This window comes from Narcine bancroftii, chromosome 6 (genome assembly GCF_036971445.1).
Source record: "Narcine bancroftii isolate sNarBan1 chromosome 6, sNarBan1.hap1, whole genome shotgun sequence".
In the NCBI taxonomy this organism is placed as follows: domain Eukaryota; kingdom Metazoa; phylum Chordata; class Chondrichthyes; order Torpediniformes; family Narcinidae; genus Narcine; species Narcine bancroftii.
Genome location: NC_091474.1, coordinates 145,543,965 through 145,558,120, shown reverse-complemented (window position 1 = coordinate 145,558,120; position 14,156 = coordinate 145,543,965). Strand labels below are relative to the sequence as shown.

The 14,156-nt window shown below is 40.4% G+C and overlaps 1 protein-coding gene across 4 annotated transcripts in view; it reads right to left on the bottom strand.

Annotated features, from left to right (window-relative positions):
- The window catches only part of iah1 (isoamyl acetate hydrolyzing esterase 1 (putative)), a 57,507-nt gene that overhangs the window by 35,501 nt on the left and 7,850 nt on the right, over positions 1-14,156 (bottom strand). For 2 of the 4 annotated variants that reach the window (XM_069886275.1, XM_069886271.1), the window contains exons 2-5: positions 5,812-5,864; positions 5,029-5,177; positions 3,675-3,836; positions 1,897-2,018 (exon numbers count right to left, since the gene is read on the bottom strand). In XM_069886275.1, the coding sequence (XP_069742376.1) occupies positions 1,897-2,018; positions 3,675-3,836; positions 5,029-5,177; positions 5,812-5,864 (486 nt within the window). Of the gene's footprint in view, positions 1-1,896; positions 2,019-3,674; positions 3,837-5,028; positions 5,178-5,811; positions 5,865-6,222; positions 6,361-6,824; positions 6,852-14,156 lie in introns of those variants that run through there. The other 2 variants (XM_069886273.1, XM_069886274.1) reach the window with 2 other exon arrangements.

Genomic DNA, 14,156 nt, shown 5'->3' with positions numbered 1-14,156 from the left:
AAACAAGCCATGAAAGACCTCAACAATGAAGACACTGTTTACATCCGGTACCGCACGGATGGCAGTCTCTTCAATCTGAGGCGCCTGCAAGCTCACACCAAGACACAAGAGAAACTTGTCCGTGAACTACTCTTTGCAGACGATGCCGCTTTAGTTGCCCATTCAGAGCCAGCTCTTCAGCGCTTGACGTCCTGCTTTGCGGAAACTGCCAAAATGTTTGGCCTGGAAGTCAGCCTGAAGAAAACTGAGGTCCTCCATCAGCCAGCTCCCCACCATGACTACCAGCCCCCCCCCCCCCCCACATCTCCATCGGGCACACAAAACTCAAAACGGTCAACCAGTTTACCTATCTCGGCTGCACCATTTCATCGGATGCAAGGATCGACAACGAGATAGATAACAGACTCGCCAAGGCAAATAGCACCTTTGGAAGACTACACAAAAGAGTCTGGAAAAATAACCAACTGAAAAACCTCACAAAGATTAGCATATACAGAGCCGTTGTCATAACCACACTCCTGTTCGGCTCCGAATCATTGGTCCTCTACCGGCATCACCTACGGCTCCTAGAACGCTTCCACCAGCGTTGTCTCCGCTCCATCCTCAACATTCAATGGAGCGACTTCATCTCCAACATCGAAGTACTCGAGATGGCAGAGGCCGACAGCATTGAATCCACACTGCTGAAGATCAAACTGCGCTGGGTAGGTCACGTCTCCAGAATGGAGGACCATCGCCTTCCCAAGATCATGTTATATGGTGAGCTCTCCATAGGCCACCGAGACAGAGGTGCACCAAAGAAGAGGTACAAGGACTGCCTAAAGAAAGCTCTTGGTGCCTGCCACATTGACCACCGTCAGTGGGCTGATCTCGCCTCAAACCGTGCATCTTGGCGCCTCAGTTCGGCGGGCAGCAACCTCCTTTGAAGAAGACTGCAGAGCCCACCTCACTGTCAAAAGACAAAGGAGGAAAAACCCAACACCCAACCCCAACCAACCAATTTTCCCTTGCAACCGCGTCTGCCTGTCCCGCATCAGGCTTGTCAGCCACAAACGAGCCTGCAGCTGACGTGGACATCACCCCTTCATAAATCTTCGTCCGCGAAGCCAAGCCAAAGTGGTGCACACATTGCAATACTGTCAGAATTTTGTACAAAATATATTGTAATCAAAATTTAACAGTATAGTACAGAAAAAGACCTACTGTACCTGCTCCTCCCTTCCCTGTCTAAATACATCTCGAACATTATCGCTGTGTCTGCTCCCCCCGGCAGCCTGTTCCATGCACCTTTGGATTGTCAGGTTGTAGCTTATTGTACATCAAGTTCCCACAATAAAAGTATGGTGGTTTCAATAAATAATTCTAGCAAGTATAATTAAGAAATACTGCATGTCTGAAATTGACTTCAGTTACAACAGGGTGGAGACCAAGATGTAATTGATCAGGATTATGTAATCATCTTCACGGGCACTACCTACAATAGTGTCAGCCCATGGAAATAGGGAAAAGTTGCTTCGTTTTACCTAGTTTCTCATTTCTAAATCCCAAAAACCAAATTTAAGGAATCAAAGCTCTAGTGTACTTTTTGTTATTTCTAATCCCTTGGAAAATATAAATTCATTACCATGGTTAAGTATTGATATCAGTCACCTATTTGGACTTTGTTTCCTTGTTGCATATTTTCATGGAACCACCACTCTAACTCTTAAATTCTGGATTACAATGATGTTACCAGACCTAAAATTAAATTTAGCTTATTGCACTTCAAGTATCTCTAAAAAAAAATGCAAAAAGCTAAAACCATTACTTGCCACCATGAAATGTTGTTATATTTCTTGCTCCTTGAACCTGAAGTATAAATTGAAAGTATAAAGCATAAATGTTCAACTTCTTTACCTGATTCTCAATTTGCATCAAAGTCCAGAGGTCAAGTACATCAGTTCCACATTCTGTGGCGACCTTGACACAGGCTTCAGCGTACTCCTTGGTTACTGAATTGCATCTGTCCAATTTCTTACCTGGTAACAAAAGGAAGCAACCTCTCCAGAAAAATGCATCAAAAATTGTTGTCATGGTCCTAGAATATGATTAAAATCTATGCAAGTTAATGTTAACTTTTCATGAATATATTACGTCTTATGGACAACTTGTACAGCAGGTTTGTTACTGTCATATGAACTAAGCTGTGGTGCAGTCGATATCAGAGAGGCTTCAGTCTACACAGATATTCTGAGAGAAGCGGATAACAAAGTTGCCTGCTGCTACACACGCTCACCTAGTGATGTTAATGGTGTGAGAATGTCTTTCCTTCTCCTCAAAAGGCTATAGGGAGTTTTAAGATTAGACTTGAAGGGTTTAATGTAGAACACAGCTTTCACTGGCAGGGGGTGTTGGTAATCAGATATAAAACATCTGACCAAAAAGAAATAAAGGTTTATTTAATGTGTGTAAATTGTTATTATCTGGAATGCAGACCTTGAAAGGGTGAACATAGCAAAATTTCAAAGTAATTGGATACGTGTGTTGCTGGAAAAAAAAATCCAGAAAGTGGAATTATATGCGTACTTATAAATATCAGGCACAGTCACAGGGGGAATCAAATGATAAAGCATAAAAGTTCTTAGTCTCACCCAAAGTATGCTTGACAGTTAATAAGATGAGAGCTGCAGAATGGAGTAGAGTTAGAAAATGGAAAGTACTTCCATGCTATTTCAGAAGTGAATTTAATAGGAACCTGTGGAAGAAAAAAAATGATCTTATTGTATATGCAGTCGAAATGTTGCAAGTGTGGACTTCTGTTTCCTTTGTAATCTAAGAAACCAGCCAGTTTCTGCTGGTTGCAGAACCATCCCCATGACCTAGTGCCTAGTATATTTAGGAATGTGCTTTGTGTGCAGAAGGAAGATGGAGTTGTTTGTTCTCCTGTATAAAAATGTGCTGTCTGCCTACAGAAGGCAGAGTTCTTATTCTGGTGTAGATCAGGACAGTCTCTCTGTAATATCACAAAATAAAACTCTCGAAGCAAATGAAGTCTCTGCCTGAGTTATTCTGGAAAAGAGATTTTCCCCGACAGAACCTTTTCAACAACCTCAGCAGGAATTGACGTTGGTGAGATTGAGTGGAAGAGAAGGATAGATGCAGAAAAGTGTAAATGTTTAACATTTTTGAAATTGCTATAATTGTGCAAAGATTTAACAAATGATTTGTTCAGAAATCAAGGCTTTCCTTTCCTGTTTGCAACCATCGCTGAATCAAGACATCAGCCTAATGTCATACCAAAGCCAGATTGGGAAGGTGGGGTGGAGTCGAAGAGGGATGGTGGGAATTACAATGACTTTCTCTGAAGAACATTAATAAATCAGTGGGTTTTTTTTTAAACAACAGTGTAGCTTCATCAATAGTATTTAAATAAATCAAGTAATCAAATGGATCTGGAATTTAACAACTTCCAAGCTGCCATGGTAGATTCATGTGATCTCTGGATAATTTGTCATCGGCTCTTTGCTACTATACCCCAAACCATGTATGAAGTGGAAACAATGTTCAAAGTAAGAAACAAATACAAGATTTGCAAGTTGGAAGTCTGCTGCAGGAGATTGATATCTACTTTCCTTGTTTCAGAACTTATTAATTCTCTTTGCTTTGTTTAGATTGTGTGCGTGTGTTGCTGTTACCTTTGGCGATGCATTCCTTTTCCCAGGAGGACTCATCCAGAGGAGGTGGTGTTATCATGATCATTTTTTCTTCACAAATACCCATAGATTTCAGGTACTGGATTATATGGTTCAGATTTTCACCATATTCAGCCAAAGGAACATGTTGCACCGGGTTGACACCTGCTCATAAATAAGTCTTTAATAGTGATAGCTTCCAAACCAACTTAAAACCACAATACAGTTTTAGATTAAGGCATAAAAACCTTTCACTTTAACACAACTCCACGTGAACATGGACTTGCTTAACTCATAAGAGTGATGGCGTCAAGTTACACTTTCACCCCAAGTGAAAATTCTATTTAAAATCTTCCCTCATTTATATTTGACCTTTGTGGACTTTATTTTTGAATCTGATTTCTCATAGCTTTTGCATTGATGTTAAAAAAAATTTCTAAAAATTCACCATTTTTCTCCTTAGCGGACACCTTCGGCAGTCTTTGCTAGTCTAATGAAAACATTCAAATTCTTTGGCCAAAAATTATTCATTTATGATCTGTGACAAGCTCATCACTGTAAACTTTCGTTAATCTTGGATGGTCTTGTCTAACAGGTGAGGATTTATAATATGGAAACACTCTTCTGCCCAACATCCCCATCTTCTTTGTGGTTACTTCCTTCAATTCACTAATTTAGGACATTCCCAAACCTGACTCTTTCTCGGTGGTGGAAAAGTTTGTCCTCAAGCCAATGAGCATTGGATTTCAGCAACTTTGATTTTTTTTGTTGTTGTTATTCGCTCCGACTGGAACTCCAGCTCAATCCTTTATTCACATTCTCCAACACAGAAGTATGCAGTTTGCTGCATGACCTTCACATTCAGGATCCTTGAGCGACAGTGTGTTCCGAATTTCGGATTTTTCCGGATTTTGGAAAGCCAGATTTAAGCCCACCTGAATTATGCTGCCGCACTCCCCCGCGCCTGCCCAACTTGCGCTGCTGGTCTCTCCCCCCCCAAATCACCTGACTCGCGCTGCTAATCTCTCGCCCGCCTGACTCGCTGCTGGTTTCCCCCCCCCCCCAACCAATCGCCCGATTTGCACTGCCGGTCTCCCCCCCTTGCCCACCCAACTCACGCTGCCATCTCTCTCCTCACTTGCTGGATTTTGGAGCTTTCCAGATAAAGGATTGTGTACCTGTACATAATTTTCTCCTCCCTATGCATAGTCTTGTGGTCAGTTACACAGCAAGCACGCTTGTATGTTGCCAAGATTGGTTGGAGCACAGCTTGAAAAAAGAATTTGGAACCTTGCTCAAGGGATGGTTTCAAAAGAGACAGACTTGCTAGAGCAGAAGTATTGCATGCAGTACCTACCTTTCAAAGAAGAGTCATTTGCTCCAAAAAAGACTACAACAGCAGCAATGGTCTCTTGATTAGTAGGTTGAGAAATAATTTTCGGTAGAACTATCCGGGCCCATTTTGTGTTGTATCCTGACAAACCACGGTTTAGCACATCGCACTTCCTACACCAGAAGTATAGTTATTTTCATTGAGAACATGATCTTTCTGTCTACTCATCATTAGGAAGTATATATTTTGCTAGCAAGTTCTGCCTCATTGTCATACTTTCCTATTTCATCGTCCCATTACTAGCCTCCAGAGACCAACTCGATTTGTAATGCTCTTGCTGCCTTGTTCCAACTCCCTTCCATTACTTTTATCCTAGCGAGGATTCACTGATCCCAATATGTACAAAACAATTGCACGTCCAACCAATCCTTTCATAACAGAACAACATTCTTCCTCAAGCCAAATAGAACCTTCACTCCTTTGATCTACTGTATTCCCCATTACCTGTTTTCTTTGCTGCACTGCCCTATTCCTCCGAACCACCTTACTACTGTTAATTCCTTTCCAGCTATTCAATTTCCTCTACACAAGCTTTTGAGATAGCTGATTAAAAATACCCTCCTCTGAATTAATAAGTGTCCCAACTGCTTGGCCTGCAGAGATTGTCCAGCAGATCGTTTGTTACTGCTCTTTACTGAGTTCATTTAGATGTGCTCGAATGCAGTGTTCTAACAGAAATTCCACTGCTATCAGAACAAATTAGGCAATGTCATTGTAAATATAATAGATGCAGATATTTGAACTTACCTAACAAGTCTGCTTGCAATTGCAGCACCCCATCCTCCATTTTCAAAGGATCCCTGGGAGTAATAAGATTAGTCAGGTAGTTAGACCATCAAAGTGAGTTCAGTTTTGCTCCCAATTTTCCTCATCACATTATTGCCAGCATTTTAAAGAATTTAGGACAATATTTTTTCTAATCTTTCTTCAACCTGAAATAGGAAGAAACTACATTATATTAGGAAGTTTTGTTTTACTACTTTATCACCCCATTAAGGAGATGGAGCCGAAGTTCTAACATGGTAAAATTCTGATAATTTACTATCCCATGTTCAAGATTTCCAGTGGTGTGGCATCTGGCTCAATGCCCCTTCCCCATCCTCTTCCCATCGATTGGGGTTCATTCTTCCATATTTCCTTGAAAATCACCTAGCTCACCTCCAAGTTCATTACACTATTGTGCGACATCTTTAAAGAAGGTGAAGTAATTCATTAGGTGTATTAATAGCGGTGGACTGAAAAAAGTCATGAGGATGTCAGATTATTGGAGCTTCACAGAACCAAACTATGTTCCAGCTGAAAACAAAATTGGAAAACACTGGAATTATTCAATGAAACATGGATGTGGAATTGGCTTCTTAAGCCTGCTTTGGCATTCAAGAATGGTCATGGCTAAGCATCCAAATCGGGTGTCCTGATCCTGCCTTCTCCCAGTATCTCTCAACTACATCAACTCCTTTCTCGTAGAGAATCCCATGGGTTCATTAATCTCTGTGAGGAAAAATCTTTCCCCATCACACTTCCAAACTGAGGTTCGGTCGTGGCCATTCTCAATGAGGGCCATGGACTGAAATCATAAATTTTTTTATGTAATTGGTAGGGGAGAAGTACAGAAGAAACCAGCTAAACTTGACTGCTTTGCAGGGAAGAGGGCCCATTAACTTTCAGCAGTGTCTTAGGGGACCATAGCTAAAAAAAAAGGGTTGAGAATGGCTGCTCTATAGTACGAGCTTGAGATCCCTGGTTCTCAACTGCCCCACCTTTGGGAACATTCTTCCTCCATCCACACAGTCCTGTAAGTATTAAAAAAAAAATTTCAGTGAGAATATTACCCCAATCATTCATCTAATTAACCTATATTACACTCCTTCTTTAGCATCAATGTTCTTCCTCGGACAAGGAGGCAAATGGCACACAATGCTTGAGGAGTAGTCCTTGATTTTTCATTCAAAGCTTCTCGAAGTGAAGGCAAACATACTATTTGCCACCATAAACACCTCTCAGCCCTTGTTGCACCAATTCTTTCCCTAATTTATCAATGTTTAAATTAGAATCTGCCTTCTGCTTTCGTCATCAAAGATCCACTTTTGTATCTTTCCCATAATTCCTCCTCTCCCCCTCTGCCAACACCCATCAGTCATTGCTGGTTGGTTCCTTCCACATACTGCCCACACATTTCACCTACCTCGTCTCCTCCACCATCTTGTTCCATTTCCCCTTCATTTCTCTTCTAATAGTTCCAATGACTCATCAAATTCCAACACTGGTCACATTTATGTTCCTGTTCATCCCCCTCCAGCAACCATCTCCACCATCTCGCTCCATCTTGGTGAGCAGGGTTAAGAAAAACCCCAAGACGTTCTACAAGTATGTGAAGTACAAGAGGATGAATTATGTGAGGATAGGACCCACCAGAGGTGATAGAGGTGGTAGCAGAGCCGCTTAATGAATACTTTGCTTCAGTATTCATCAGAGAAAAGGACCATGGCAATGGTGAAGATGACTTAAAAGCAGACTGAAACACCTGAGTCTGTTGACATTAAGAAAGAGGATGCATTGAAATTTTACAAGTAGATAAAGTCGCGCGGACCAGACAAGATTTACCCAAGGCTACTGTGAGAAATGAGGAAGGAGATTGCTTAGACATTGGTGATGATTTCACATAGTCATGGGACACAAGAGATTACAAATGTTGTTCCCCTGTTCAAAAAGGGAGTAGAGATAACACAGGAAATTATAGACCTTTCAGTGTTAATTCAGTGTTGGGAAAGCTGTTGGAGAAGATCCTGGGAGACAGAATTTACAAGCATTTACTGAGACATAATCTGCATAGCTTCATCAGGGCATTCTCACGAGCCTAATTGAATCTTTTGAAGATATAACAAAGAACATTGATTTCAGTAAGGCATACAAGGCTCATTCAAAAAGTAAGGAGGCATGGATATCCAACAAGGCCTTGCTTATTGGATACAGAATTGGCTTGCCAAGAGAAGGCAGATGGTTAGTAGTCTGCATGGAAGTCTGAAACCAGTGGTGTTTGCAGGTATCTGTTGTGAGGCCTCTCTGATTTTTATAAATTACCTGGATGAGGAAGTGGAAGGATGAGCAAGTAATTTTGTATATGACGCAAAAGTAGGTGGTGTTGTGGATAGTCTGGAGGGTTGCCAGAAGTTACCAAAGGACATTGATAGGCTGCAGAGCTGGACTGAGAAGTGGGAGATGGAGTTTAATCTAGAAAAGTGTGAAGTACTTCATTTCAGGAGGTAAAATTTGAAGGCAGAATACAATATTAATGGGATCAGTGTAGATAAACAGATTTTGAGGTCCATGTCCATAGGACACTTAAAGCTCCTACACAGTAGATTGTGTTGTTACGAAGGTATACAGTGTGTTGGCCTTCATTAACTGTGCCAGTGGGTTAAAGAGCCATGAGGTAATGTCATAGCGATACAAGACCATTGTTAGACTGGTCACCTCATTACAGGAAAGATGTGGATGCTATTAGAGAGGGTATAGAGGAGATTTACAAGGATGCTGCCTGGATTGAAGAGCATGCCTTATGAAGATGGGTTGAGTGAACTTGGTCTTTTCTCCTTGGAGCAACCTGTTAGAGGTGTACGACGAGAGGCATTAGAGTGGATGGCCAGAGACTACCCACCCCAAAAAAAAGCTAATACTAGAAGCCATTCGGTGGGTGGAGTAGAAGTTTTTTTCCCCCACACAGAGTGGTGGTTGTATGGAATGTGATGCCAGCAACTGTGGTAGAGGCAGGCACAATAGGATCTTTTAAAAGACTATTAGATAGGTACAGGGAGCTGAGAAAAATGGAGGGTCACGCAGTATGGAAATTCCAGGCAGTTAGTTAAAAAACAGAAATGTGGAGGAACTCAGCCAGTCTTGCAACATCCATAGAAGGCAAGGATGTATTACTGACTCCCCTTCCTCCATTCTTCCCCAGTCTTTCATTCAGATGCTTGTCCTTTTGCACTCATACCTTGGGGAAGGGCTCAGGCCTGAAACATCAGTAATGTATCTTTACCTCCTTTGGACACTGCATTTCTGTGTTTTGACTACAATCACAGCATCTGCAGACTCACGTCTTGACAATTAGAGTTAGTTATTAGGTAGGCACATGTTACGTGTGGAGGAAGCGTGGCCTCCATACCTGTCTAGAATGTGTGTATTGTGGGTGGTCACGTGTCCTCCCCATCTGAAACTTATTCAAAAGTCACATCACCTGTCAATCAAGGTTGGACTTCAGCCACTAATTAGTGCACACCTCACCATTGGCTAATTTAAATCACCTAGGGTCATCAATGGCTTGCAGCAAAGATTAGCTATGTATTAAGCACCAGCGCAGAGCACATTCACCCTCTCTGCCTCGTGGCCCAAGTCCCGGACACTGTTCCATGCCAGGTCGCTACTGTGGACATCACTGGAAGGGTCACAGGTGAGGTGTGAAATATACTGAGGCTGAGCCATTGTATTCCAATAGAAAAAATACTTGCAGTAGAATTGCACCCCCGTTGATCAGGGAACTGGGAGCATGTGTAAGAATCCCTGTTCATACTGTGTGAGCAGGATCAAATATAGGTTTACCATTGTTGGAGTCTAACTGATGTCTGAGGTGAATGTCTTCCCTTACATGAATTAGTAATTGTGTACCTTTTAACATTCTCTCTTGTTTGTTCCCTGTTTGTCAATAGAAGTTACACGTGATTGTAACAATTGGGTCCAGACTCGTGTCTCTGTGAACCCCTTGAACCTGATACTCTTCTCAACACAACAGCAGGCCAAAGGGACTGTACTGCGCTGTAGATTTCTGTTATATCCGTCAATCATCTTTTATAGAACATTACAGAAGAGAAATGAGCCCTTCAGCCCATTTAGTCTGTACCAATTATTCTGCTTAGTCAAAATAACCTCCACCATACCACTCTCATCCATATACCTGTCAAAATTAAGCTCACATTCACCACTTCAGCTGGCAGCTCATCCCATACTCTTACCACTCTACATGATGATGTTCCCACAATGTTCTCCATAAATTCCTCCCCTTTCACCTTTAACCCATGTTCTCTGGTTTGTATTTCACTTCACTTAAGTGGAAGAAGCCTACTTGCATTTACTCTGTCTTTACCCTTCATAATTTTGAATGCCTCTGTCAAATCTCCCCTCATTCTTCTACACTCCAGGGAATAAAGTTCTAACCTGTTTAATCTTTCTTTCTAACTAAGTTCCTCAAGTCCCATCAACATCCTTGTAAAAATCGTCTTGATATCTTTCTTGTACTGTAGACTCCAAATTTGTCCTCACCAATGTCTTGAATAACTTTACCATAACATCCCAACTCCTATACTCAATATTTTGAAGGCCAACATGCCACAAGCTTTCTTGACGGCCCCATCTACCTGTGATGCCACTTTCAGGGAATTGTGTGCCTATTCCCAGATCCCTCTATTCCAATGCACTTTTCAGAGCCCTACTATTTACAGTGCATGTCTTACCTTGGTTAGTCCTCCCAAAGTGCAACACTTCACACTTGCCTGCATTAAATTCTATCTGACTTCTACACTGTCCATGACACCCTCAATCTTAGTGTTATCTGGAGGAGTCACGTGATGGAGTAGTGGCTGGTTGGGGAACTCCAGCCCACTCCAGAAAAGTAAAATAAAGACAGTGAAAAAATAAAGGCACAAACACAAAAACCAAAATAAAGTGAAAATAAAGGTGTGGAGAAAATGGCAGCGAAAAAAGAAAAGTCAAAAGCAACGGGAAGAAGAGAAGAAGAAAGGACGTCGGAAGAAGAAGGTGAAGGCCTTACCTGTCCGAGGAGGCCTGCCGCAGAGAGAGAAGCCCGCTCCCTAAGGTCAGTTGAAGTCCCGAACTCGGGACTACAAAAATGGCTCACGGAGCCAAGCAAAAGTGCGCAACCGTGCATGCGCGACTCCTCGTGATGCGCAAGACAAAAATAACACTGACGGGAGGGGGGACCAGCTGAGGAGTCGATCTCCACAGCTGAGATTGACAGCCACAACACAACAACAAGAGGAAAACACAGAAAATAACGAGAGCAAGAAAGAAGAGAGTAAAAAGAAATCAAAGAAACAACAGATGACCAACCCAGAGGAAGAAGACCAGCAGCAGGACACTTCAAATAAGAAGACCAGAAATACCCAACAAAATAAAACAAACAAACCAACAAGAAAACCAGAAGAGGCAGAGGTAAAGGACACAGATCCTGGAATGGACTCAGAAGAAGAAGAGGAAGAACACAGAGAAATGGAAGATGAAGGGAAGGGCAAGACAATGGATATTTTTTTTAAAGAATATATGGAATAAGTAAAAGAATGGCAATCGCAAGAATTCAGTGAAATAAAAAGAAGAGTAAAAAGTACAGAAGAAAAAATGAATAGATTAGAGATGATCATGTCAGATATAGGAAAAAGAGTGGACAAGGTGGAAGAACGAGAAACAGCCGTAGAAATGGAAGTAGAGGACTTAAAAAAGAAATGAGAAGAATCTGGTAAAAAAGTTAAAGAGACACAAGAGCTGTTAGCTCAGAAGATAGATATAATGGAAAATTATAGTAGAAGAAACAATATAAAGATAGTGGGCCTTAAGGAAAATGAAGAAGGCAAGAATATGAGAGAATTTATAAAAGAATGAATCCCCAGGGTCCTAGGAAGACCAGAACTACAGAAAGAAATGGAAATAGAAAGGGCACACAGAACATTAGCCCCTAAACCACAACCACAACAAAAACCAAGATCCATTCTAGTAAAATTCTTAAGATATACAACAAGAGAAAATATATTGGAGAAAGCAATGAGGAAAATAAGAGAAGACAAAAAAAAAAACACTGGAATACAAAGGCCAAAAAAATTTTTTTCTATCCAGATATAAGTTTTGAACTCCTGAAGAAGAGGAAGGAGTTTAATGCAGCAAAAATGATCCTATGGAAAAAAGGATATAAATTTATGCTAAAGTATCCAGCGGTACTTAAAATAGTTATTCCAGGGCAGCAAAACAGACTATTCTTGGATCCGGAGGAAGCAAGAAAATTTGAAGAACAACTACAAAACAGACAGAGAGAGGAAGATATGTAACGAGAACAAAAATGATCACAAACTATATGTATGTGTGTGTATATATATATATATATATATATATATACATACACCACCTCACTGACAAAAGGCAAAGGAGGAAAAACCCAACCCCAACCAACCAATTTTCCGCTGCAACCGTGTCTGCCTGTCCCGCATCGGACTTGTCAGCCACAAACGAGCCTGCAGCTGACGTGGACTTTTTACCCCCTCCATAAATCTTCGTCCGCGAAGCCAAGCCAAAGAGAGAAGATATATATATATATATATATAAAAAATAGAATAGAGGTAAGAACTAAGAAGGGAAAGAAAGGGTAGAAAGGAAGTATGGGGGGAATTAAGAGAGTGACCTTTGTTGTATATGAAAATTAAAATCTTTTCTGGGGGGGCTGGGTGGTGAAGAGTTACGGTCACTGCGAAATCAGCTGATGCTTGCGAGTGAATTCGCAAATCCAAATGGAGAGGGGAGATGTGGTTGCCCGACAAGGGATAAAGGGCAACTCAGGAAGGGGAGGGGATAGTGGGGTTAAAGGAATTTTAGATAGGAGAATAAGGGAAATGTTTGATGTTTTAGAAATGTTGTCTTATAAAGTGTTCAAAACAAGAAAGGAGAAATGGATAAGAAGGAAAGGTGATGATGAGGAAACGGAAAGGAAAGATAAACATTAAGTATGAAATGGCTATGTTGAACTATATGACTTTAAATATTAATGGAATACATAACCAAATCAAAAGGAAGAAACTGCTAAATTTACTGAAAAAAGAAAAAATTGATATAGCATTCGTGCAAGAAACACACTTAACTGAAGTGGAGCACAAGAAATTAAAGAGAGATTGGGTAGGACATGTAACAGCAGCGTCATATAATTCAAAAGCTAGAGGAGTAGCTATATTAATCAGTAAAAATGTACCAATTAAAATAGAAGAGGAAATAATAGATCCAGCAGGGAGATATGTAATGATAAAATGTCAGATATATTCGGAGTTTTGGAATTTACTCAATGTATATTCACCTAACGAAGAAGATCAAAAATTTATGCAAGATATTTTTTTGAAGATAGCAGACACGCAAGGGAACATACTAATAAGAGGGGATTTCAACCTTAATTTGGATTCAAACATGGATAAAACTGGGAAAAAAATTAACTGAAAGAACAAAGTAACCAAATTTATAATTAAATCGATGCAAGAAATGCAACTTTTGGATATATGGAGGAAACAACACCCAAAGGAAAAGGAATATTCATATTATTCGGGTAGACATAAAACATACTCAGGAATAGACATATTCCTGTTATCAGCTCGCATGCAAGACAGAGTTTGGAAAACAGAATATAAAGCTAGAATATTATCGGACCACTCACCCCTGATATTGACAATAGAGTTAGAGGACATCCCTCCAAGAATGTATAGATGGAGATTAAACTCCATGCTACTTAAAAGGCAGGATTTTAGAGAATTCATTGAACGACAAATTAAAATGTACTTTGAAATAAATACGGAATCAGTGAAAGATAAGTTTATACTATGGGACGCAATGAAAGCGTTCATCAGAGGGCAAATAATAAGTTATGTAACCAAGATGAAGAAGGAGTACAATCAAGAAACAGAGCAGTTGGAAAGGGAAATAGCAAATATAGAAAAAGAATTAGCAATGAAGGAAGACACAACTAAAAGAGAATTGGCAGATAAAAAAATAAAATATGAAACACTACAAACATATAAGGTGGAGAAGAACATAATGAAGACAAAACAGAAATATTATAAACTAGGAGAAAAAACGCACAAAATTCTAGTGTGGCAGCTTAAGACAGAATAAACTAAGAGAATGGTATTGGCATCAAGGAAAAAAAACAACCAAATCACATATAATCCAACGGAGATTAATGAAAACTTCAGAGAATTCTATGAACAATTATATCAAACTGAAAACGAAGGGAAAGAAGACAAAATAGATGAATTTTTAACTAAAATTGAACAACC